The sequence below is a fragment of the Chlorocebus sabaeus genome, chromosome 14 (genome assembly GCF_047675955.1).
Source record: "Chlorocebus sabaeus isolate Y175 chromosome 14, mChlSab1.0.hap1, whole genome shotgun sequence".
Classification (NCBI taxonomy): domain Eukaryota; kingdom Metazoa; phylum Chordata; class Mammalia; order Primates; family Cercopithecidae; genus Chlorocebus; species Chlorocebus sabaeus.
The window spans coordinates 33008942-33032968 of record NC_132917.1 but is presented as its reverse complement, the minus strand read 5'-3'; the positions used below and the strand labels follow the sequence as shown (position 1 = coordinate 33032968).

The 24027-nt window shown below is 38.3% G+C and overlaps 1 protein-coding gene across 14 annotated transcripts in view; it reads right to left on the bottom strand.

Moving 5' to 3' along the window:
• Nucleotides 1-24027, bottom strand: part of LTBP1 (latent transforming growth factor beta binding protein 1) — a 444991-nt gene that overhangs the window by 65776 nt on the left and 355188 nt on the right. For all 14 annotated transcript variants that reach the window (XM_038006776.2, XM_038006775.2, XM_038006780.2 and 11 more), the window contains one exon: nt 20449-20574. In XM_038006776.2, coding sequence (XP_037862704.1) covers nt 20449-20574 — 126 coding nt within the window. The remainder of the gene's footprint in view (nt 1-20448; nt 20575-24027) is intronic.

The window sequence follows — 24027 nt, the reverse complement described above, 5'->3', positions numbered from 1 at the left end:
TCCTACTTAAATTATTCTGTAAAAATTATCCAGACGAGCCTCAATCCTATATTCCAGAGAAACTAAACCATGCTCCATTTTTGTCAACCACTATGTAGACAACAGGTATTCACCATCTATAGTTAAAGACATCCTAATGGAAACCATCCTAAAAATCACATATATCATCCTAGTTACCCAAAAATATGGGAGTCATCCTTGATTACTGCTCCACATCCAGTCACCACATCCTTCTGAATTTATTTTTTGGTTATATCTCCAGTCTCTCCTTTCCTCTCCAACCTTATTCAAGGACACTTATCTTTCACTCGAATTCCTGCAATGGCTTCCAAACTGAGTTTTGTGTTTTCAGATACTCACTGAAGACCCCAAATTCATCTCCCATAATGATAGAATAATTTACGTACTGAAATAGTCCATTCAAATAGTTCTCTGCTTAAACCTCTTCAGTTTTCTTCCATGGGTAACGGCATAAAGGCCTTTGCCACATGCTGTCTGAGCTTGCCCACACTTGGGTGCTCAAGTTGTTTGCTTTTCCATCTGGCCCTTGCCCCTGCATCACCTTCTTTCCCTCTCTGTTGGATCATTCCATATTTCTTACTCCTTTTTAACAGCCAAGGTTCTTGACCTATCTACACATGCTGTGTTTACTCCATCAGTTCTCATTCATTCTTGAGTGGCTCCTGAATACAAGATCACTGAAACTGCACCTGATAAGGCCACTATTTTGTAAAACCCAAAGGATTCTTCTTGTTCTCTTAGTAGAGCTCTCAGTAGCATTCAATGCAGCTGACCACTCTCTCCTTCTTGAAGAACTCTTTTCCCTTGGATTCTATAGTACCATATCCTCCTGTGTTTCCTCTTACTCCCTGGACTACTAGAGGGTCTCTTTTACTTGACCCCTACATGTTGGAGTTTCTCAGAGCTTAGTTCTAGACCTTCTTTTTTTCTCATTCTATGATCTCTCTTGGTGGCCTCACCCATTCTGATGGTTTCCAATACGGTCTAGATCTGATGATTTCCAGTTTTTATCTCCAGACTAGACTTCTCTTCTGAACATTAGAATTAACCTGATCCAATTCCTTATGGGACATACCCACATGGATTTTCACAGGCAACTCTAATTTAGTATAACCAAATCACTCTGTTGATCTTTACAAAAAAACTGCTTCTTTTTTTTTTCTTTTTCTTTTTTTTTTTTTTTTACCATGTCAGCAAATAGTGCCACCAAATACCAACTTGCTAAAGCCAGGACTTATGACCTTTCTTCAACAGTTCTTCTCCTCCATGTCCTATATCTGGTTCAACTCTGTGTTCTAATCTAGCACTAGGCTCTCTCTCCAAAGCATTTTTTGAGTCATTCATTTCTCTCCATCACGTTGCCACTGCTCTAGCCTGAGCTACCAATATGTCTGGCCTGAGCTATTATAACAATATCCTAGAACATATCCTGAGTTTTCTCCTGCTCCTCTAATCCCACTCCCAAAAAGCAACCTGGAAAACAGAAACACTGTACTTAAAAATATATAAATTACTGAATTGAATCAAATAAAAGACTCCACTCATTATAAAGAACACAATCATTTTCTGTACCACTAGGAAAGAAAAAAAAAAACTCTACAAATTGAACTATTTTGTACTGCTTTTTAAAAATCACTTCAACTGTAGGAAGTGCCCTAGTATTAAAGGTGAAAAAATGTGCATCTTTTTAGAAAGAGGAAATATAGTATATCACTGTCCTGCTCTGAATCTATCAGTCTATTTCAGTTACACTTAGAATAGCACCCAAACTCTTTACATTTCCTGTGGGAAGTTGCAAATTCTGTTCCTGCCTCCCCAGCCCTACCCTTGCTGAGCCTCTCTCTCCCATCTGAGTACTAATGAGGCCCGACCCTGCTCAGCTTTCAAGATCAGATGAGAGATGTATTTAGGGATGGTTATAGATTACACCTCCTCTCTCAGGACCAGGCATGGCCTTTTCCACTCCCTTGAGTGCACCAAGTTCTCTGTCTCAGAGGCTTTGCCCTGACCTCAGCTCAAACGCTGTTTCTTTAGAGAGATCCTTTAGTCAAAACAGTTTTCCCTCCTCCTCCCTCTCATTAATCCTATTCTTCCCTTCATACTAGTGTAATTTGTGGTCATATACCTTTTGGAAAGCTTATTTGTTTACTGCTTGTTCCCTGCATGTGCAGGTCCCAGATGGCAGAACCCATGTCTGTTTTGCTCATCGATGTATGTCCATAGTCTAGAATAAGGTCTGGCACATAATAGGTATGCAATGAATACTTGTTTGGTGCAAGCAAGCAAGTCCTCTGCAATCCAGCCCTTGCCTACCTCTTCAGCGATACCTTACACAGTATATCACTTTTCCCCTCACATGTTCAACCAAAACGAATTTACTTACAGTGTCCCTAATCCTATGCAGTATTTCATGTTTCCAAATGTTTGCTTGTGGCATTTATTCTGCACACTCCCTCCTATTGCATCTATGTTATAGTTTTTACCCAGATAACTTTCATCTGTCCTCCAAGCCCTTTAGGGTTCAGTGGGAGACTCCTGGAAACTTTCTTGACCCAACCTTATGCTGAAAAATGTGTCTACTCATACAACCTCTTGTTGTCCCTCCATAAATATTTATGAAGACTCTAAAAAGATGAAACATCACCAAAACCACAGCACAGAACAAAGAACCACTACGGCAATGGAGCTGGGCTAGAAAAATAATTGGTGACCCAGTCAATTATCATCTCACTCAACAGCAATGGTTACATTAAAGCTGCCTGGAAGGTAGTTTTAAAAATGGGATTCACAATGTAGGAACTTGTATTAGAAATTATCAAAGGCAGGCTTGAAAAGCTCTTCAGAAGGAAGATAACGAAATGATGAGCAAGAAAATGTTTAGGCCAGGTACAATGGCTTACGCCCGTAATCCCAGCACTTCGGGAGGCCGAGATGGGCGGATCACCTGAGGTCAGGAGTTCGAGACCAACCTGGCCAATATGGTGAAACTTTAACAAAAATACAAAAATTAGCCAGGCGTGGTGGTGGGTACCTGTGATCCCAGCTACTAGAGAAGCTGAGGTAGGAGAATCACTTGAACCCTGGAGGCGGAGGTTGCAGTGAGCAGAGATCACACCATTGCACTCCAGCCTGGGAGACAAAAGCGAAACTCTGTCTTAAAAAAAAAAAAAAAAAAGCAGCTGGGCGCAGTGGCTCATGCCTGTAATCTCAGCACTTTGGGAGGCCGAGGCGGGTGGATCACGAGGTCAGGAGATCGAGACCATCCTGGCTGACATGGTGAAACCCCGTCTCTACTAAAAATACAAAAAAATTAGCCAGGCATGGTGGTGGGCGTCTGTAGTCCCAGCTACTTGGGAGGCTGAGGCAGGAGAATGGCGTGAACCTGAGAGGCGGAGCTTGCAGATCGCGCCACTGCACTCTAGCCTAGACTGGGCGACAGAGCAAGACTCCGTCTCAAAAAAAAAAAAAAAAAAAAAAGCTCAATTTTATATTTTAGATGTATGAAAGACTTAAATATAAAATAACACCATAAGAGATAAAATACTATAAGAAATACAGATAAATACACAAAAGTGATTACAACAGAATAGGAAAATAACAAAGAGCAGTTAAAAAAAAAAAGCACTATAAAATTAAAAGGCAAGTTAAAGAATGAGGGAACTATCTGTAAAACATTGACAAATGATTATTATACTTAATACACATAATCAGTTAGAAAACACTAATATTCTACCTCAGGCAAAAAAAAAAAAACATTGTGAGAAGAAAGTAGCTAGATATACAAGTGGTCAGCCTTATCGATAATAAATGCAAGTTGGCCAAGTACAGTGGCTCACGCCTGTAATCCCAGCACTTTGGGAGGCCGAAGTGGGCAGATGACAAGGTCAGGAGATCGAGACCATCCTGGCTGGTCTATATACATACACACATTGTTTTCAAGTAGACAAAGACTATTTACTAAAATTCATAATATTCTGTGCCATAACAAATTTCAAGGATTGAAGTTATTTAGAGTATATTCTCTGGCCATAGTGGTTTTAAGGTAGAAATCAGTAACAAAAAGTTAACTAGAAAATACCCAAACATCTGGATATTTAGCAAAACACTTCTAAATAATTCATTGGTCAAAGGAAAAAAATGACAATGAACTTTAGAAATATTTTATGTAAATAACAAAATACAACATATCAAAACTTGTGGATTCAGATAAAGCCATTCTTAGAAATAAATATATACCTATAAATACAAACATTAGAAGATTGATAATCTAATGATTTAAATATCTACTTCAAGTAGTTAGAAATAAAGACAATTTAAACCCCAAAATGTAAATACACAAAATATAGAAAAAATAATAGATATAAAAGCAAAAATGAATAAGATAGAAAACAAAGAGAAAAAAATCAATAAAAGTTGTTTCTTTGAAATGACTAATAACCCTAGGAAAACTGATCAAGGGTGAAACAGAAGCACAAACTGCTAAAATTTTAAAAAAGACATCACTACATATATACAGAGAAGAGGATATTATAGATAACTTTGTGCAAATAAACATGAAATTTTACCTAAATGGATAAATTCCTCGAAAAACAAAACTCACTGAAACTGACAAGAAAAGTCAAAAGTCTGAATATTATTTTATCTACTAATGAAATCTTAACTGCAATTTAAAAACCTTTATAACGCATAGGCACAAAAACAAAACAAAGCAAAAACAGACATTCCAGGCACAAATGGCCTTACTGGTGAATTCTTCAAATATTTTTTTTTTTTTTTGAGACCATGATAGAGAAAACATGAGTCCAGAAAAGCAAAGCAATAAAATAGATACTGTCTGGGTCCCTGAATTATAGACCTACATTATCAGTCCTAGATTACTGAAGCTTAGACTGCTATAAGGAAAACAAATTTTTATCTTGTTTTAAAATCCAGTCAGCGTAATTCACCACATTAACAGAATAAAGAAGAAAATAACAATTATTTCAATAGATGCAGAAAAACCATCTGTTAAAATTCAAAACCAAGCATGATAAAGAACATTAGCAAACCAGATATATAAGGGAACTTCTTTCTCTGATAAAGAATATCTATAAAGAAAAAAAAACCTATGGCAAGCATCATATTAAATGCTGATATCAGGAAAGAGACAAGCAAGCTGTCACCAATTCTAGTCAACATTGCAGTAGAGGTCCTAGACAGTACAGTAAGACACGAAAAGGAAATAAAAATATGCTTATCAGAAGAGAAAGAATAAAACTAGCATTACTTACACAACATAATTGTATATGTAGGAGATGCAAAGAAATCTGCATATAAACTGCTAGAATTAACAAGTAGATTTAGCAAGGTCATGGATACAAGTTCAATGTACAATAATCAAATTTAGCTCTATATACTAGTAACAAACAATTATAAGGGTAAAAAAAATTTAATACCATTCACAACCACATGCAAATATTGAAGACCTAGGAATAAGTCTTAAATAAGCTGTGCAAGACTTTATACAAAAATCTCCAACAAAACACTAAGACAAACGAAAGAAACCCTAATAGAGGGGTGTGTCATATTCACTGATTAGATGACTCAATACTGTAAAATGCCAACCCTCCCCAAATAGATCTATTGATTCAACTCAATTCCAATCAAAATCCCAGCAGAGTTTTGTAAAAATTGATCACCCGATTATAACATTTATATAGAAATGCAAAGGGCCAAGAATAGCTGTGACAATCTCAAGAACAGAAGTAAAGAATTTAGAATTGACAGCACAAAACATTAAAATTCATTATAAAGCTACTGTAACTAAGACAACGTACTATTCGTACAAAGACAGATAACCTATTAAATAATATGAATAATACAGAAATATATTCATACACATCTGACCCCATAGTTAATAAAAAAGTTTCAGATCAGTGGGAAAAAGGCACTCTTTTCAATAAATAGTGATGACCTAATTTGATGTCCATTTAGGAAATGAAGAAATCTTGACCCCTATTTCTCACCATATGCAAAAAAATTTCAGGGGCCTTACAAATCCAAATTTAAAATGTAAAACAATAAAGCTTTTAGAAGACAACATAACTACCTTAATGACTTTAGGGTTTGCAAAGATTCTGGACATAAAAAATACTGATCTGAAATAAAATAATTAAAACACTGGACTTCATTAAAATTAACAACTTGAGTTCACCTGAAGTTGCCATTAAAATAGTTGTTTTGAGCACTTCAGTTTGAAGAAGTTTGTTACACAGAATCAGATAACAGAAACAATATCCAAAGAGCCAATAAGGGTATGACAAATTGTTAAAGCTATATCTTCACAAGGGAAACACAAATTGAGACCGCAACGAGATACCTTTACTCAGTATGGTGAAACCTTAAGAGGAATGACAATACCAATTATTGACGATAATGTGGATCTGAGACTCTTACCTTTTCCTGGTAGCAGTGTAAACTGGTACTCTGAAAAACCAGCCATATATATGCAAGTGAAACATACATATATTCTATCACCCAGAAATTACACTTCTTAGTGATATCCAAGAGAAATTAGTGATTATGCCCACTAAAAGTCACATTCAAGAATATTGACAGGAAGTATATTCACAACAGCCTCACATAGGAAGCAAGCCAAATGACCATTAACAGTAGAATGGATACATAATGTAGTATACAATGAAATACTATATAGCAATGAAAATAAATGGACTACTACATATGACAAGACAGATGAAACTTACAAATACAATGTAGCATAAAAGAAGCCAGACACAAAGGAGTACATATTATGATAACATGTAGCTAATGTTCAAAACCAGGTGATATGGTTTGGCTGTGTCCCCACCCAAAATCTTACCTTGAATTGTAATCCCCATAATCCCCAAGTGTCAAGGGCAGGACCAGGTGGAGGCAAGTGGATCATGGGAGCGGTTTCCCCAATGCTGTTCTCGTGATAGTGAGTCTCATGAGATCTGATGATTTTATAAGTGTCTGACATTTTCCCCGCTTGCACTCACTCCATCCTGCCGCCCTGTAAAGAAGGTACCTGCTCCTCTTTTGCCTTCCACCATGACTGTAAGTTTCCTGAGGCCTCCCTAGCAATGAACTGTGAGTTAATAAAACCTCTTTCCTTTATACATTAGCCAGCCTTGGGTATTTCTTCATAGCACTGTGAGAACAGACTAATACACCAGGCAGAACGAATCTACAGTAATGAAGTCAGGATAGTGGTAAGTGCTACGTATGAGTATTGGATATGAAGGTGGGGAATAATCAGGAGGAAGTTTGAGGGAGGTTCAGGGGGCTGGTTACCAGGTATGCTCACTATAAATGCTTGTCAAGCGGTTGGTTGCCTTATAATTTAAGCACTTTTCTACATGCAATTTATTATTTTATTTATTTTTATTTATTTATTTTTTTGAGACGGAGTCTCGCTCTTGTTGCCCAGGCTAGAGTGCAGTAGTGCCATCTCGGCTCACTGCAACCTCCACCTTCCAGTTTCAAGTAATTCTCCTGCCTCAGCCTCCCAAGTAGCTGAGATTACAGGCGCCCACCACCATGCCCAGCTAGTTTTTGTATTTTCAGTAGAGACGGGATTTCACCATGTTGGTCAGGGTGGTCTCGAACTGGTGACCTTGTGATCCACCCAACTCAGCCTCCCAAAGTGCTGGGATTACAGGTGTGAATCACTGCACCCAGTCCTCTACATGCATTTTAAATACCAACTTCAATGTGTACTGGAAAAAAAAGAGATAATCCACACTGCTGCATTTCCTGGTTAGACTCTCTTAACATTTCAAAATCTAACTTTGCTTTTCTATTTCCCATGGGTTAGAGGTATTGTGGCATATACATTAGACTGAAATATTAAGGCACTCTGAGTAGTCATCTTGACCACTACTTCCTATCTGCTTACTGTAAGACATTCTAATACCCTGTAACTTATTTTTCTCCAAATGCAAAATGAAGTCAAGCTACTTTTTTAAAAATGGGAATATACGCAAAAATAAGAAACATATGTAATTTAATATATTTTTCCTTAAAAACTCAACTCCATTTGTACATGACCCACTCTATGTCATGGGAGTTATTGGAATCCTCTGTCTTCAGTATTCTACTGTTCTTCAGTCTTGTAGAAGGTGATGGAGAATTATCGTGGAATTTAAAAAAAAATCATTTTCTTAGAATTATAACAGCATTGTTATGTATTCAGAACAGAATGCAATCCTAATAATAATTCTAAGACACCAGGCTTTGGAATTATGAATGTTTTAAAAAATAATAGAAGACGGAAGTAAGACCTGTTTCATGTTCAAAATATAGGTCATAGTTTACAGCAAAGCATTCATAAGGAGACACAGGGTCTGGATCAGTCCAGGCATCCAGGGCCCTCACTGGACTCATCGCCTTCCCAGAGTCTATCTGAACCACTAAGAGTGGGCTCCCAGGCCTGGTTCCTTTCCCCACTCCACATGACCTTTCAGATGTTTAAAAATAAACAGTAAATGTTTATTTACAGAAGGATAAAATATAAAATGCATTTTTAAACATTTTGATTTTTTTGAACATCCAAGAGTCCTAAGAATTTTAAAAGTATTTGAATTATATCAGCCAGGTGCAATGGCTCATGCCTGTAATCCCAGCACTTTGGGAGACTGAGGTGAGCGGATCACCTGAGGTCAGGAGTTTCAGACCAGCCTGGCCAACATGGTGAAACCCTTCTCTATTAAGAAAACACAAAAATTAGCCACAAAAAAATTACAGGTAGTGCATGCCTGTAATCCTAGCTACCGGGGAGGCTGAGGCAGGAGAATCGCTTGAACCCAGGAGGCGGAGGCAGCAATGACCTGAGATTGCACCACTGCACTCCAGCCTGAGTGACAGAGCGAGATTCCGCCTCCAAATAAATAAATAAATAAATAAATAAATAAATAAATAAATAACATCCCTCATTCTCATTTTGAGATTCCGCCTCCAAATAAATAAATAAACAAATAAATAAATAAACAACATCCCTCATTCTCATTTCCAATAGGCCTTGAAGACAAAGAAGCAGGGTAAATGTATAGAAGATTCTCTCTTTATCATCCCAAATAAGGTCAAGAATGAATATCTTCATGATTGAAGTCACTTTAGATTAAGTGTTTCTTTTTAATCTCATAAAAGCATGCCAGCATTTACATTTTGAACTGTATAAACAAGCTCATTCAGTGAATGACCAAGAAAATGGGGAAAGTGGTTTGTTCTAAACAGTTTTCCTCACTGAGGGAGGGAGCTCACAAAGCTCAGGTTTTGTATCTGGAAAGGGCATTTGTGTCATTAACAGCTTTGCAAACACGCAGTTTGTGCTGGGGATAATATCTTCCCACTCCATGAATGGAGAAACGGGGTGGAGTTGAGAGGTGCTGCGTGAGAAAGCCATTGAGTGTGCCAGATGTTTGTTCAATTATAATAAAACCTTGATATTATACATGAAAATTCAAAACTGAGTATCTGGGACATTTTAAAGCAATATTCTGAATTAGATCGAAAAGGAGTATATATTTAATGAAACACAAAACACTTTTATTTTTTAACAAAAGCAAAATCTATAGACACTATAAGTCATCTGTGATTCTTTACAGAAAGAGAATCAAAGTATATTTCTAAATTTAAAGATAGTTTCTTCCTATTTCTTTCTACTATGGGCTGACAGTGTATACAACAGAAAAAGTGTATGAGGAAGATTTGAATTTGTTATAGAAAAGAAATACTTCTAAAATGTGTAAAGGAAAAAAAGTAGAAAGCCCCCAAAATCCACCTTTCTACTCCTGTAGGTAAAGAATTACAGTTTACTATGACACAAGGAACAATTTCAAAAAAGTGGAGTGTTTTAGCTCCATTATAAATAAATTCCACGATGTTCAGAAAAAGTTCTTTATATATTAAGGGAAAATCTTAACTTCATTTGCAAATTTCTTCTAATTACTCACAAAAGATAAATGTGAAATATACATTTTGTTTTACACTGTTCTAAGTTTTCAAAATGCTCTATTACTTTGTCTTTACATAATTATATATAACCATTGGATAGTCTTGGAATTAATGTAATAGTTTTACATATTTATATCTGGGATTAAGAAAAATAAATGTCTTCTAAATTTAGATCCATGCTGTACACTTTCTCTTTTCATATAGCTTTTCTTACACTAAAAGGTGCTGCCAGTGAGGACTGGGAGAAAGCCCTACACACAGGCCAAACATATCAAACCCCAGATTCATCTTTTTGACACTTAGGCCTCAGAGGCAACATAAAATCAGCCAAAAAATTCTCACTTTTTTCACTATTCTAATTTTTCTCTTTCTATATTCAAATAGAAGGCCAAGAAAGATCAGTTATAAAACCACAGAAAATAGACAGTGTACCTCTAGAAATAACAGCTCCAATGCTCAAATGCAAACAAGCATCAGTGCTGGCTGTCAGCTTACTAGCCCTTGATACGGGGAATGACTTAAAGCTGGAACTACTTCGTCGGTGAATGGAAAAGAGTCATATGAAACTCTTAGGGAAAACAAAGGGTGAAGAATTAAAGCACATTATATATAAATGAGTTACTATACTATATGATTTAAGATAAATTCGGGATTTAAAAATAGAGGCCATGCACGGTGGCTCACACCTGTAATCTCAGCACTTTGGGAGACTGAGGTGGGCAGATTACAAGGTCAGAAGATAGAGACCATCCTGGCTAACACAGTGAAACCCCATCCCTACTAAACATAAAAAAAGAAAAATTAGCCGGGTATAGTGGCACAAGCCTGTAATCCCAGCTACTCGGTAGGCTGAGGCAGGAGAATCACTTGAACCTGGGAGGCGGAGATTGCAGTGAGCCAAGGTCTCGGTACTGCACTCCAGCCTGGGCGACAGAAGGAGACTCCGTTTCAAAAAAAAAAGATAGAATATGGTAATCATCAATATCAGGACATGAACTTGGAAATACCATACAATTCCATTCACAAATACTTATTTAATCAGCATGTTATATATGTTGTAAGCATTGACAATACAAAAATAAAATGGTTGTTAAATGTTTCCCTCCTTTTAGATGTTCACATAGTAAGGAAACCAATGACAATACAGTCATTCCTTTTTATTGGGGGAGGGTATGTTCCAAAATCCCCAATGGGTGCCTGGAACTGCAAATATTACTGAACCATATATATACTATGTTTTTTTCCCCCATACTTACATATATACATACATACCTATGATAAAGTTTAATTTATAAATTAGGCAGAGTAAGAATTAATAGTAATAATAAAACAGGACAATTGTAACAATATACTGTAACAAAAGTTATGTGATTGTAGTCTCTCTAAAAATACTGTAATATTTGTAGGCTGTGGTTGACCATGGTAACTAAAACCACATGAAGTAAAACTGCAGATAAGGAAGGACTGCTATAACTAAGGTACTAGTGTAAGAAGTGCTACAATAGTAACACCAGCTCACTATTCATTGAGTATGTTCCATGGGCTACTCCATTCTCAGTGGATACTTGCCAACACACATCGACTCCATTTGGGAGCTACTATTATCCTTACTGTACAGAGGGGGAACTGAAGCACTCAAGGTTTAGTAACTTATCTCAGTTCACACAGCTTGGAAGTGCTGGAAAAAGAGCTCCAGCCCATGTACCCAAACTCACCAGCATAACTTCTTAACCACTACTACACCCACTAGTTATGCAGGGTGTGCATTAGAGAATCAAGTCTTCAAAAAATAGGGAAGGCTTCACAGAAGTGTACATCACATTCCGTTTGGAGTAATCTTATTAAGAACGTTTCCTAATAGTCCAGGATGAGCTACAGACCGTCCCTTTCTCCCTTGATTCATTTGCCAAATACGTATTGTGCCCCAACTGATTATAGATGGTCTCCAACCTAGGATAGTTTCACTTAGGACTTTTTGTTTGGTTGTTTGTTTTGAGATGGAGTCTTGCTCTGTCACCCAGGCTGAAATGCAATGGTGTGATCTCAGCTCACTGCAACCTCTGCCTCCCGGGCTCATGTGATTCTCCTTCCTCATCCTCCCAAGTAGCTGGACTACAAGTGCATGCCACGTCTGGGTAATTTTTTGCATTTTTAGTAGAGATGGGGTTTCATCATGTTGGCCAGGCTGGTCTCAAACTCCCGACCTCAGGTGATCTGCCTGCCTTGGCCTCCCAAAGTGCTGGGATTACAGGCATGAGCTACCGCGCCCAGTCGATTTTTTTACTTTTTGATGGTACAAGAGCAATATGCATTCAGTAGAAACTGTACTTCAAGTTCCCATACAACCATTCTGTTGGTCACTTTCAGTACAATAAATTACATGAGATATTCAACACTTTATTATAAAATTGTTTTTTTTTGTACTAGATCGTTTTGCCTAACTATAGGCTAGTGTAAGTGTTCTGAGCATGTTTAGAACATGCTAGAAGCAAGCTAGGCTAAGCTATAATGTTTGGTAGGTTAGGTGTACTTGATGCATTTTTGACTTTCCATTTATGATAGGGTTATGTCCTCATATTACCTCATATAGGTTGAGTATCATAAATTGAGTAGCGTCTGTATTCCCAATGGCATACAGAGCTGTAAAAAATACAGGAAACAATCCCTATTTCACTGGCCTTAAAGTCTAGCAATGGAGTGTGACAAAGAACAATAAACAAGGTAAAGAAGTAGAATAAGGTGGTAAAGAAATAAAAAAGCAAAAAGAAGAAAGAACAGGAAGTGAATTCATTCATTACAGGGTGAGTGAATCTGAGAAAGGATGGTCAGAAACCGGTTCACTATGGAAACAGCATTTAAATAGGGACGACAGGAGGCAAGCGGTAACAATCTTGTATTATACTTCTGATTCGTATAATAAATTTCCTCATTCTAAGCTGTTTGTTGCAGCCAAAATCAAACCAATTAATACTTAACCTACTTAACAGGCTTATTGTGAAGATTAAATGAGAAAGCAGGTGCAATGCACTTAGCATAGTGCCTGGCTTGTAATAAGAACTCAGTGAATGCTATTATACATTAACTAGACACTGTTTTAATAAAATCATGCAATCAGATATATAATGTATCTCCAGTCCACTCACAGTAGGAGACCAAGATAGTCGCTTAATATTCTATCCGATGTCTAAAAAGTAACTGTTTCCAGAACATGTGTATGAAGCATTACAATTCAGGTCTCAAGTACAGAAACACTGCTTACAATAACCTTCCATGATCTAAAAAGAACTCGGGTTGTTGACATCAAAGGAGTCACCAAAATAGATGTAGGATGCCCAGAGCCCAGAGCACGAGTGGATGTCAGTATAAGGTATGCAGGGTCAGCTAGCCTAGTCACAGACTTCACTTTCTGGCAGTCTTGTGCCTATTTTTTTGGCTGCAAGGAAAGTGTTTACTTCTCCTTCTATGAACAGATGATTTCCATAGCTCTGGGGTTTGAAAAGGTCAGCAGTGATTTAAAAAAAAAAAAAAAAAAGGCTTACGAAGAGCTCTCAAATTTTTTGCTACTATTATGAATTTCTTTATACAAATGTTGATATATGGAAGACAATCAGGCAACGCATGGAAAATCTGCATTTCAAGTCCAAAAGCAACTCATTCCAGAAAAATTTCCTCAGCTCTCTCCCTAATGATTTAAACATCCATTTTCACTCACTTCTGCAGAAGTACATTCACAGGAAGAGTGAGTGTGAACAGTAGCTTTTATAGCTGGAAGCCACTTTCTTTCTTTACCTAGAATGGTGTATGATCCTTTTTCTTTTCACACATGGAAGAGAGTGGATTCTGTTGTTAAAATTCTCTCTACTAAGAAATACTAAAATCATCATCTCTTAGTAGAGTTTTCAGTTTCAGACCCGAAGACTCCTAAAAACCTGAAAATCTTGGGCTGAGCACACCACATGTAATATATTACTGCGTCAGAGTTCTTCGGCGTCCCACTTGGCTAAATCGTTTTCAAAAACATTTTCTCTTCGGTGATAGATAGAAAGTTCTATATCCATGCCACAAAACCACCAACTGCCTTGGGGCACTGTGTATGACTTGACGCTTTCACTCTCCCTCGTTCATAGAAAATGGACCTAAAAGTGTGAAAACAAACCCCACGTCTGCTCCCAATTTGTTACTTTTTTGATTTGGCAATGTTGTCTTTATTATGTTTTCTGGTTCCCAATGAATACAAAATTAGCCTGAGAGTTTGAATCCATCTTCTCTCGGTTGTGATATCACCACTCTCAGGACATGTCAACAAACTGGCAATTTTTACCAGTTTCCATTTCAGATGAATGTGTAAGCAAGGAGTGATTTACAGTAAATACCCAAGAAGGTTACAGGATTAGAGTCTCTGTAGATGTTTAGCAATAGGACTTGATTCCTGAATGCTTTGGGGATGCTTTGGGTATACTGTGGGAGTCAGAGTTCAGGTTAGATGTGACAAGAAGCCCCCTTCCAATCTTGCAGTGCTCAATTTTTCAATCAAATAGTAGAATTGTTTTTGAAAACTAGGAGCAGAAGCTGCTGATCCCATACTCAGTCCAGGTTATTATTTTGAAAAGTGAGAAATAATATACCATCATCATCCAAGAGAAGAAAATACAATACAGGAGTGGAATATAGAATTATTAATAAAATGAAAGGTTTTCATTTTTCCTTTCCAATAAAAAAAACGGTAATGCCAAAAATATGTCTGAGTTTTTAAAAAGACTTTATTTTTAAGAGCAGTTTTAGGTTCCCAAAAAGATTACACAGAGAGTTTTCATTTATATCCTGTCTCCCTCACACCAGCCCCCAGCGTCTACCACTGCCAATCTTCTGCACCAGACTGGATGGTTGTTACGACTGATGAACTCTTACATCATTATCATCCGAAGTCCATAGTTTACATGAAGTGTTTACAACTCTTGGTGTTGTACTGTATCTGATTTTTTATTCTTGTCTGGACAATAGAATTCACGTTGACAGTTGGAAGAAAGTCTTCGGCTGCCATCTCATGCTCCCTTACCTATTTATTGATGGGCTTTTATCACTTAGCCAGTAGAAGACCAGTTTGAACATGACAGGCACTTCATATGGCTTCATTTCTTCACTCAGACAGAAAATTTTAGTTCACTTACAGAAGCAGAATAGCCAATTCTGACCATCCCAGTTAGCATCAAAGCAGCTTCCCACTTCTTGCTCTACTCTTCAGGTCCCCCATACTGCCCCATACTGTGCTCTACCTTTTCTTTTTTTTCATAGAGTTTATCTCACTTTTTTTTTTTATTTTTTATTTTTGAGACAGTCTTGCTCTGTCACCAGGCTGGAGCGCAGTGGTGTGATCTTGGCTTACGGAAACCTCCACTTCCCATGTTCAAACAATTCATGTGCGTCAGCCTCCTGAATAGCTGGAATTACAGGCGTGCACTACTACAACCAGCTAATTTTTGTATTTTTAGTAGAGACAGGGTTTCACCATGTTTGCCAAGCTGGTCTGGAACTCCTAACCTCAAGTGATCCACCCGCCTCAGCCTCCCAAAGTGCTGGGATGACAGGTGTGAGCCACCGTGCGTGGCCTTTATCACACTTTCTAACATCTTAGTTATCTATTAGTTTATTGCCTCCAAGTAAGCAGGGATCTTTTGTTGTTCTTCACCGACAAGGCCCCAGTACCTAGAATAGTGGATGGCACACAGGTAGACAATAAATATCCATCAAATGAAGGAATGAATGAGGATGCTTTCTAAAAGACAATACTTCAGGGAGTGATTTTGGCCATTGTTTGGAGGCCTAATTAGCCATGACTAACCAAGACTGGCCAACACTGGAGGGAAAGGTGCCCAGGTCCTATAAGCTGCTGGCTGTGTGGCTGGGCTCCTTGGGGTCCCTGCTAGATGAACATGGCCGCTGGATCATGTGAACAGGATGGAGTGCACAGGGAGCCTAGAGATGTGGGGTGTGCCGGATTCCACTGCAGTCACACAAGCCCTTGCTTGGCCTGGGCACACGCCTGAGAGAGCACAGTTGTTCCTGGCCGAGTGCAGCAAGGAAGGAGGCATGGAAAAGAGGTGATGCAAAGTCAGAGACCACAAGGTTTTCCCCCATGGGCCATGGGACAGAGATGGTGACCCCTAGGAATCTGACTACCACAAGTTTCCCTAATCTTCTCCCGCACACATTCTACTGATGATGAAGAAACCGAATCTCAAGTCAACTTATGAATGCAATGATAAGGATTTTTTTTTTCTTTTGAGATGTAGTTTCACTCTTGTTGCCCAGGCTAGAGTGCAATGGCACAATCTCGGCTCACTGCAACCTCTGCCTCCTGGGTTCAAGTGATTCTCCTGCCTCAGCCTCCTGAGTAGCTGGGATTACAGGTGCCCGCCACCATACTCAGCTAATTTTTGTATTTTTAGTAGAGACGGTGGTTCACCATATTGGCCAGGCTGGTCCCGAACTCCTGACCTCAGGTGATCCACCTGCCTTAGCCTCCCAAAGTGCTGGGATTACAGGTGTGAGCCACTATGCCTGGCCAGATTTTTTTTTTTTTTTTCAGAGACAGGGTCTGGCTCTGTCACTCAGGCTGGAGTACAGTGGTGCAACCATAGCTCACTGCAGCCTTGACCTCCTGGGCTCAAGCGATCCTCCCGCCTCAGTCTCCTGAGTAGCTGGGACTATAGACCTGAGCCACCATGTCCAGCTAATAAAAAAAAAAAATTTTTTTTGTAGAGATAGGGCCTTGCTATGTTGCCCAGGCTTGATGATGAGTATTTTTCATGTGAATTAAAATTCCACAATAAAAAAGGGCAAAAGTAAAAAAGGCAAAAGAATTATGATTTTTTGCTAAACAAATGGATATGGTCAAATGGACCATAAAACAGTGAGCTGAGTGAAAGAAAAAGTTTCCTTTATTTTAATACACAAGATAAAAGCTCTGGCTATAGCATGAAAGGAAGGTGGCAGACGGAGATAAACTATAACTGAGAGAGGACAGGGAAGTGTAGCAGAAGTCAATCAAAAGAGTGCTGTTCCCCTGCAATTTCCTGACATCTAAGTCTGGGATTTGAAAAAAAATATCCTGTGTATTATATTATATATGACACATTACACTCTGCACTTATTTATATCCAGAAAGGGTAACTACACTATGTTATAAATACGTAATGTATCCTACACATACCATTGGCTTCTTTATCCCCAACTCCCCTAGTGGAATGTAGGCTTCAGGAAGGCAAGAATTGTACGTTTTACCCTCGGAACAGGGCCTGGAACCAGATAGGAACTCAGTAAATACTGGTTACGTGAGTGAATAAATGATAAAAAGATGCTCACCCACCACCTACTTCCCACTTTACTTGAACTGTGAATTACAACATTCTTTATCTGATATGGGAGAAACACGGTGTTTCTCTTTCCTCTCCCAGGTATGTATCCCAGAGTACCATATACAGATTGAGTATCCCTTATCCAAAATGCTTAGGGCTAGAAGTATTTCAGATTTGGGATTCTTTTTTTTTTTGGGGGGGGTGGTAATTTTGGAATGTGTATATTATTCTTACCTGTTGAGCATCCCTAATCCAAAAATCTAAAACCTGAAATGCTCAATGAGCATTTCTTTTGAGCATCATATCTGCACTCACAAAGTTGTAGAATTTGGAGTGCTTTAGATTTTGGATTTTCAGATTAGGAATACTCAACCTATACATGTAAGGAAAAGGAAGGAGCCAGTGGTGCCATTTTTATTTCTATAGAAGTTGCCATGCTACACTTAAGACAATTCATGTTGACAGAGTTTGCCTCTTCATTGTGGTTCACTAACTACGACCAGATGCTGACACTTCTCCAAGTCATGGGAAATCAGGGAAGGGCCCTCCTTCCTTCAGCTATGTGGGGGTTATTTAGCCCTGCGTAGAGTAGGGCAGGTCAGCCCTGGTGTCAACACAGCTTCAGCTCCTCCAAGAGAAGCTCAGAAGCAAATCAGTAAATGGGCATGAGATAAGAATACCAGCCGCTTCTCAGTGTTAATTCAAGTACTAAGCACAACTGCTCCACTACTAAATTTCAATCACACATCAGCCTCACTGCTGAATCCTGATCACACGAGCTGGCTTTGTCCTGCAGCACAGCTAGAGGTAGAATTAGGACATAGCACTACTGCCATAAGTTTCAGACTCAGTCTAACAAAGGAAAATTTGGACCAATTTAGAATATTGGATTAAGCCCATAAAAAATAAAATCCATGCAGAACTTATTCCAGAAAGAGAATAACATGCATAATAATTATGGAGATTTCTAGTTACACTACCATGTATAATACCAACATAATATCCTAACTTGTATTTCATTACTTATAAAATTGTACAGTTTCTGGAGTCAAGGCAGTATGGACCAAGTGTCATAAAGAGTATACTCAATGTATAAAGCATTACAAGTTTTCTAAAACCACATTTTTAAATTCAAGTCTTTGCCAAGTCAGTGACCAACAAAATTAGAGCTGCAACTAAATTACAGTGATTATGTAACTCTCAAGTTGCAGAAATCTGTGTTTAAAAAGTACAGAATTAAATAGCAAGCGCAAAAGACAAAATTAATGTGAATATATTTATGTTTAGTATATTCTTTTGGAACAACAGCTTTGACTAGTGAGCACTTGAGGTCACTTATGCTTTTTTTCTGAATATAATTTTGCATGGCACAACCATCAGTAGTTATACCAGAGACCATTTTTTAGTGAAGCAAGCCTTTACCATCCATGATTTAGAGCTAAGCAAAGAAGCAAACCTGCATCTTTCTGGAGTTTAGGAATTCTGCAAATCTGTTTCATCAGTGACTTGGATGGGCTTGCACCCTATCCCTCAAGTTGAGGAATAGTGTAATCTCCGCAGAATGTATGCATTCATGGAGTGTCTTTTCTAAAAGCTCTGGTCTCAAAGCTCTAAATATAAAATTAACATAAAACTTGAAGCACTGAAGCATGGATTTCTTGTAAATCTCTCATCACCCACATTATTATGATGCTCTCCTCCATTTCTCAACTTCCTATCCCTTCCAAACCCCTCAATCTGTTTGCTCAATCTCACCCTGAACTCTCTCTCTCCCAATGCAAGTCAAATCTGGTGTCCATGTTTTGTCTGCTCAGCAGGAGAGTAATTTCAACAATCTTCCACTCTTTATAAGATCAGTTTATTTCTCCCAATATAAAAATTAGTTTCAGATGAACCTGGTTGCTGGCACTCGGCTTGGTTCCATTCTGGTACTAGCAAGGAGAGCAGATACTTCCTGTTGCACTATTTTTTAGAGCAAAGAATCTGGGTACTGTGTTAGACCCAGAACAAAACATTTGCAATTGACTTCTTTAAAATATAGCTGAGTTTCAATAATCTAGATTCTCAAAAGAGGTCTAGAAATTATGATGATGGGAATCTTTTCAGTTTACTTTTAAAATGGTTCAGGTAAATTATTCCTCCATTTAGCAAGCTATAATAGATCATCTTATGAAAATAAATCTTATGAACACAAATCTTATGAAAATAATCAGTGCTGTATTCTTGCAAACATAAAGAGGTTGTAAGTAGGAAGCCAACAGCATTCTCTTAACATCTTACAACTTAACTAGCTTTTAGGAGGCAATAAATATTGATAGGTAAGTATACTGCCTTGGAAATAAGGATATTAGCAGGAGAATTCTAGAAGATCTGTTCACAGTGATACAGAAAAATCAAGCAAGACATTCTTTTTTTTTTTTTTTTTTTTTTTTTTTAGACGGAGTCTTCCTCTTGCCGCCCAGGCTGGAGTGCAATGGTGCAATCTCAGCTCACTGCAGCCTCTGCCTCCTGGGTTATAGCGATTCTCCCACCTCAGCCTCCCAAGTAGCTGGGATCACAGGTACCCACCACCATGCGCGGCTAATTTTTGTATATTTAGTAGAGACGAGGTTTCACCATGTTGGCCAGGCTAGTCTTGAACTCCTGGCCTCAAGTGATCTGCTTGCCTCGGCCTCCAAAAGTGCTGATGTGAGCCACCATACCCAGCTGCAAGGCATTTTTTATAAACACAATGATCAAGACGATCTACATGAAGCACAATGAAAAGAGGCAGAGTCCCAGGGGAAAGGGAAGTTTTCATGGTTTTCCTTTGGATCTCTCACATGTCTCCTATCAGTCCCTGCACATTTCAACTCATTAATTCAGTACCAGTCGTGGAGCCATCTGTGGGTGTTTTTATCATCATAACCTTAGGTTATCCTGTTCGTAAATCCCAGCAACCCCTCAGCTATGCCTTCAGGTATGGTTTACTTTGATGTATACACGCTTTGAGGCTCTGAATTATGCAGTACCTCTTAGTGTCTTCAAGTCTTTGTATAAGTGAAAGCAATCTCCTCTCTTATCACACAACAATACAATTTCGTATGCTTTATCTTACCTTCACACGCACGGCCATCTGCAGAGATTGAGAACCCCTGTTGGCAGACACAGTGGAAAGAACCCTCTGTGTTTAGGCACTCCCCTTGAGGACCACAGAGCCCTGGATGTTCACATTCATTAATATCTGTAATTTAAAAGACAGTCTTAAAAACTTGAAAAAATTTGGTTTTGTTCTCATATACTATCAAACAGATGGTAAAGAAATCTATTATGACATGGCTGCACATGTATTTAGTGGCACAACTATACCATTTGTCCATAAATCGACCACAGGACAAGCTGAGTTATGAGAGAGAAACTATTTAGGTTGAGTCAGGAAATAGACAATGTACAACCATTTTTGACCCGCAAGAAAAGCAATTTCATAGGTTCAACCCAAAGCTACCCTTATTTTAGACATATAGGGGCTTGAGGAACACTCCACAACTCTTCATTGGTGAGAATGCTGTGTTCTTCTTTGTCCTCTCCCATTGCCATGCACACAGCTGTTAGAGTCTGTAGTACCTTGTTACATTTCTGCCTATCCATCCCTAGGATGTGGGCTTCTTAAGGGCAACGCTAGACATATCTTATTTATAGTATTTGGCTCATAAATGGCACTTCACAAATGTCTGCTGAATATATAAATGAAATAGACTCCACTCTATAACTCATTGGAAATGGGTAACAGAAATAAAATACAAGTAAAAGGAGGCCTATTTATTTATTTTAGAGACAGGGTCTCACTCTATTGCCCAGGCTGCAGTGCAGTGCATGATCACAGCTCATTGCAGTCTCAAACTCCAGGGCACAAGTAATCCTCTCTCCTCAGCCTCTCGAGTAGCTGGTACTAAGGTACTGGCCCCATGCCTGGTTATTTTTTTAAATTTTTGGCAGAGATGGGGTCTCACTGTGATGCCCAGGCTGGTCTGGAACTCCTGGCCTCAAGTAATCCTCCTGTCTTGGCCTTTCAAAGTGCTGCAATTACAGAGGTGAGCCACCATGCCTGGCTTTTAGACCATGAAAATTCATATTTGCATGGCTTCCGATGATGAAATCAGCGAATGAGGGCTCAGTGCAATGCCTACCACACAATGAAGGGTCAAAAAGCAGTAACAACTATTAAGAAGACTCATGAACAGATCATGCCATACACTTGTGTTGTCGACTTTATGCTCAGCTTGTCCTCAGTGTAATTGTGCTCCCCGTGGTCAGGGTCAAGGGCTACTTCCAAACACTGATAACACACGGACTGTTTACTGTAAGTAAAATGCTCTTTTAAACCAGTTCTAATTATATTGGCTAACGGTGCCCAAGATGAAACAAAAGCACCTAGAGAAAGGTTCATCTGTTCACAATGGTTCTGATACATGTAACTGCCTAACTGTTGGTTTACTCATCTGTGTCCCTCATTGCACTGATGGCTCCTTGATCAGCGATTTCACAGAAATTCATAATTTGGCATGCGTAAATCAAAACACGAAACTGAACTGCATTCTGAATCTCAAATGTATCCTGCCACAGTTCAGTTGAAAAGCTCTGAGTTCTGACTCCTACTGGGTACACTGCAGGGTCTTATGAATGTTTGTCCACCACAAAATTTCTCAGTTATTTTCCTTCTCTGCTAACTGAATGGTCACTAGTGAAGGTTCTTTTAGTTAACTGGGGTCATAAAAATGATCACATGTCCTTAGCGGCAGCATTCAGGCGGCATAGCTCCACTAAGGTTGTTTTCCTATTTTCCCGAAGTCTCGTAGGCCTTCCTTTATCTCTTACAAAAGAGGTCTTCAGTACAGGAACCCATATGAACACTGCAAAGCTTAATAAGAACAGGGAAAAGGTACAGATTGTATGTTCTTCCTATTGGCTGCTAGAACATGCTTGGCCACCGACCCAGTGGTCTTCAATAAAGTCATCCCTTTCCCTACAGCCAGAATCTCTTGAAGCTCTTCTTTTTGACTTGTTGATCTTCCTGTGCAACAGAAATTCTGGCAATTATTGATTTAACCGTTTTCCTTTATTAATCCTGAACTCTTGACCCTTTCATCTGCCACATAATTCAGATTATTTGGCCTGCCCATTGTTGAATAAAAATAAGAAACCAAGCAGGAATTACTCATACTTTCTTAACAATTCTCCTATTCTTGTTACTGTCAGTAGTTTTTTAGGTATTTCAAGCAAGGTCAATGAATCATTTTCTACTTATATATTTCTCAATATGATTTTACTCTGTGAAATTCTTTTTTTTTTTTTTTATAAAATCTCTGATATTGTCTATGTTTATTCTCTACCTATTGGTAATAGCTTAGGTTGGCCATCCTTTTTGAATTTTGACCTCCTTTTGGTCCTCAGATCCACTCTTTATCTCCAGCCAGCTGCCCAAGAATTACCTCTATCTGAGGAAGAAGGTGGCATGAAGTTCCACTGGCCTAGGGATCAAGCCCAGGACCTATATCCATCTTATTGATCCCCCTTCTTATTTTATCCTATGTCTCAGTGTGGTCCTTTAAAAAAATACCTGCTTTGCAACTTTGCATAGGGAATAATGTGCACAAAGTTTTTGCATCAAAAAAGTCACTGATTAACACAAATAATTGTCTAAAAAGTTTGATGACAGGAACTGAAGATGAATTCCTAGACTCTTTTTTTTTTCCAGAAAACTGCTAAGAAAGAACAACATGAATATTTGGAACTAGGGAAACATATGCATTCAATTTGGATTGTACTTATTGAGGCATTTCTAAACTATGCTGCTAGTAACTTCAAGCTGAAAGCCAGACTATATTTAAGTTGGGTTTCTTTCATGGGTCCGTGATTCCACAGAAATTCATAATTTGGCATGCGTAAATAAAAACATGAAACTGAACTGCATTCTGAATCTCAAATGTATCCTTCCACATTTCTAAAGAGACTATTAACATGGAATTTCCATACTGTTTGTATATCATCGTTAGTTTTGTGTGGGAAAGAGAATCTTAAACATGCTTCCAACCGAAAATGCCTTACTGAATATACAAGTATTTTCAGAACATTAGGTAAGGTTTAAAGTTTATGCCTATCACACACTGTTATTCAAACATGTCCATGGTTATTAGCATTGCCATCAATTACATTTTCAGAATTTAAACAAACTCTGAAATCTACACCTCTCTACAGAATCCTGACATGATCAAGGCATTAGAGAAAAGTAGGCTACTAACTTCAGGCAGAGTGAAAGATCACAAAACTGCCTCTAGTGACATAGCGAAAAGAGATAATTCAAAACGAGGTGAGTATATATGCCATCACATACAGCTTCTAATAGGAGGCGGTGGGTGATAAAACAGATTCACAGACACTATTCTTTAAACAGTACTAAGACCTACTTCAGAAATGCTTCTTCTCATTTATTTGGATTTACATTTTTCAGACATATTAACTTATTCTGGAAAATAGGAATAAACGTGACAGAGAATGAAGTCAATTTAATAATGATTGATAGTCAATAAAACCCTGTATGTTTGGAGTAGTTACATATTTGAGAGGTGATATCAAACCACAGACACAAATTTAATATATTGAAAGAATGGAGTAGTGCAATTAATGAATCAGATAACTA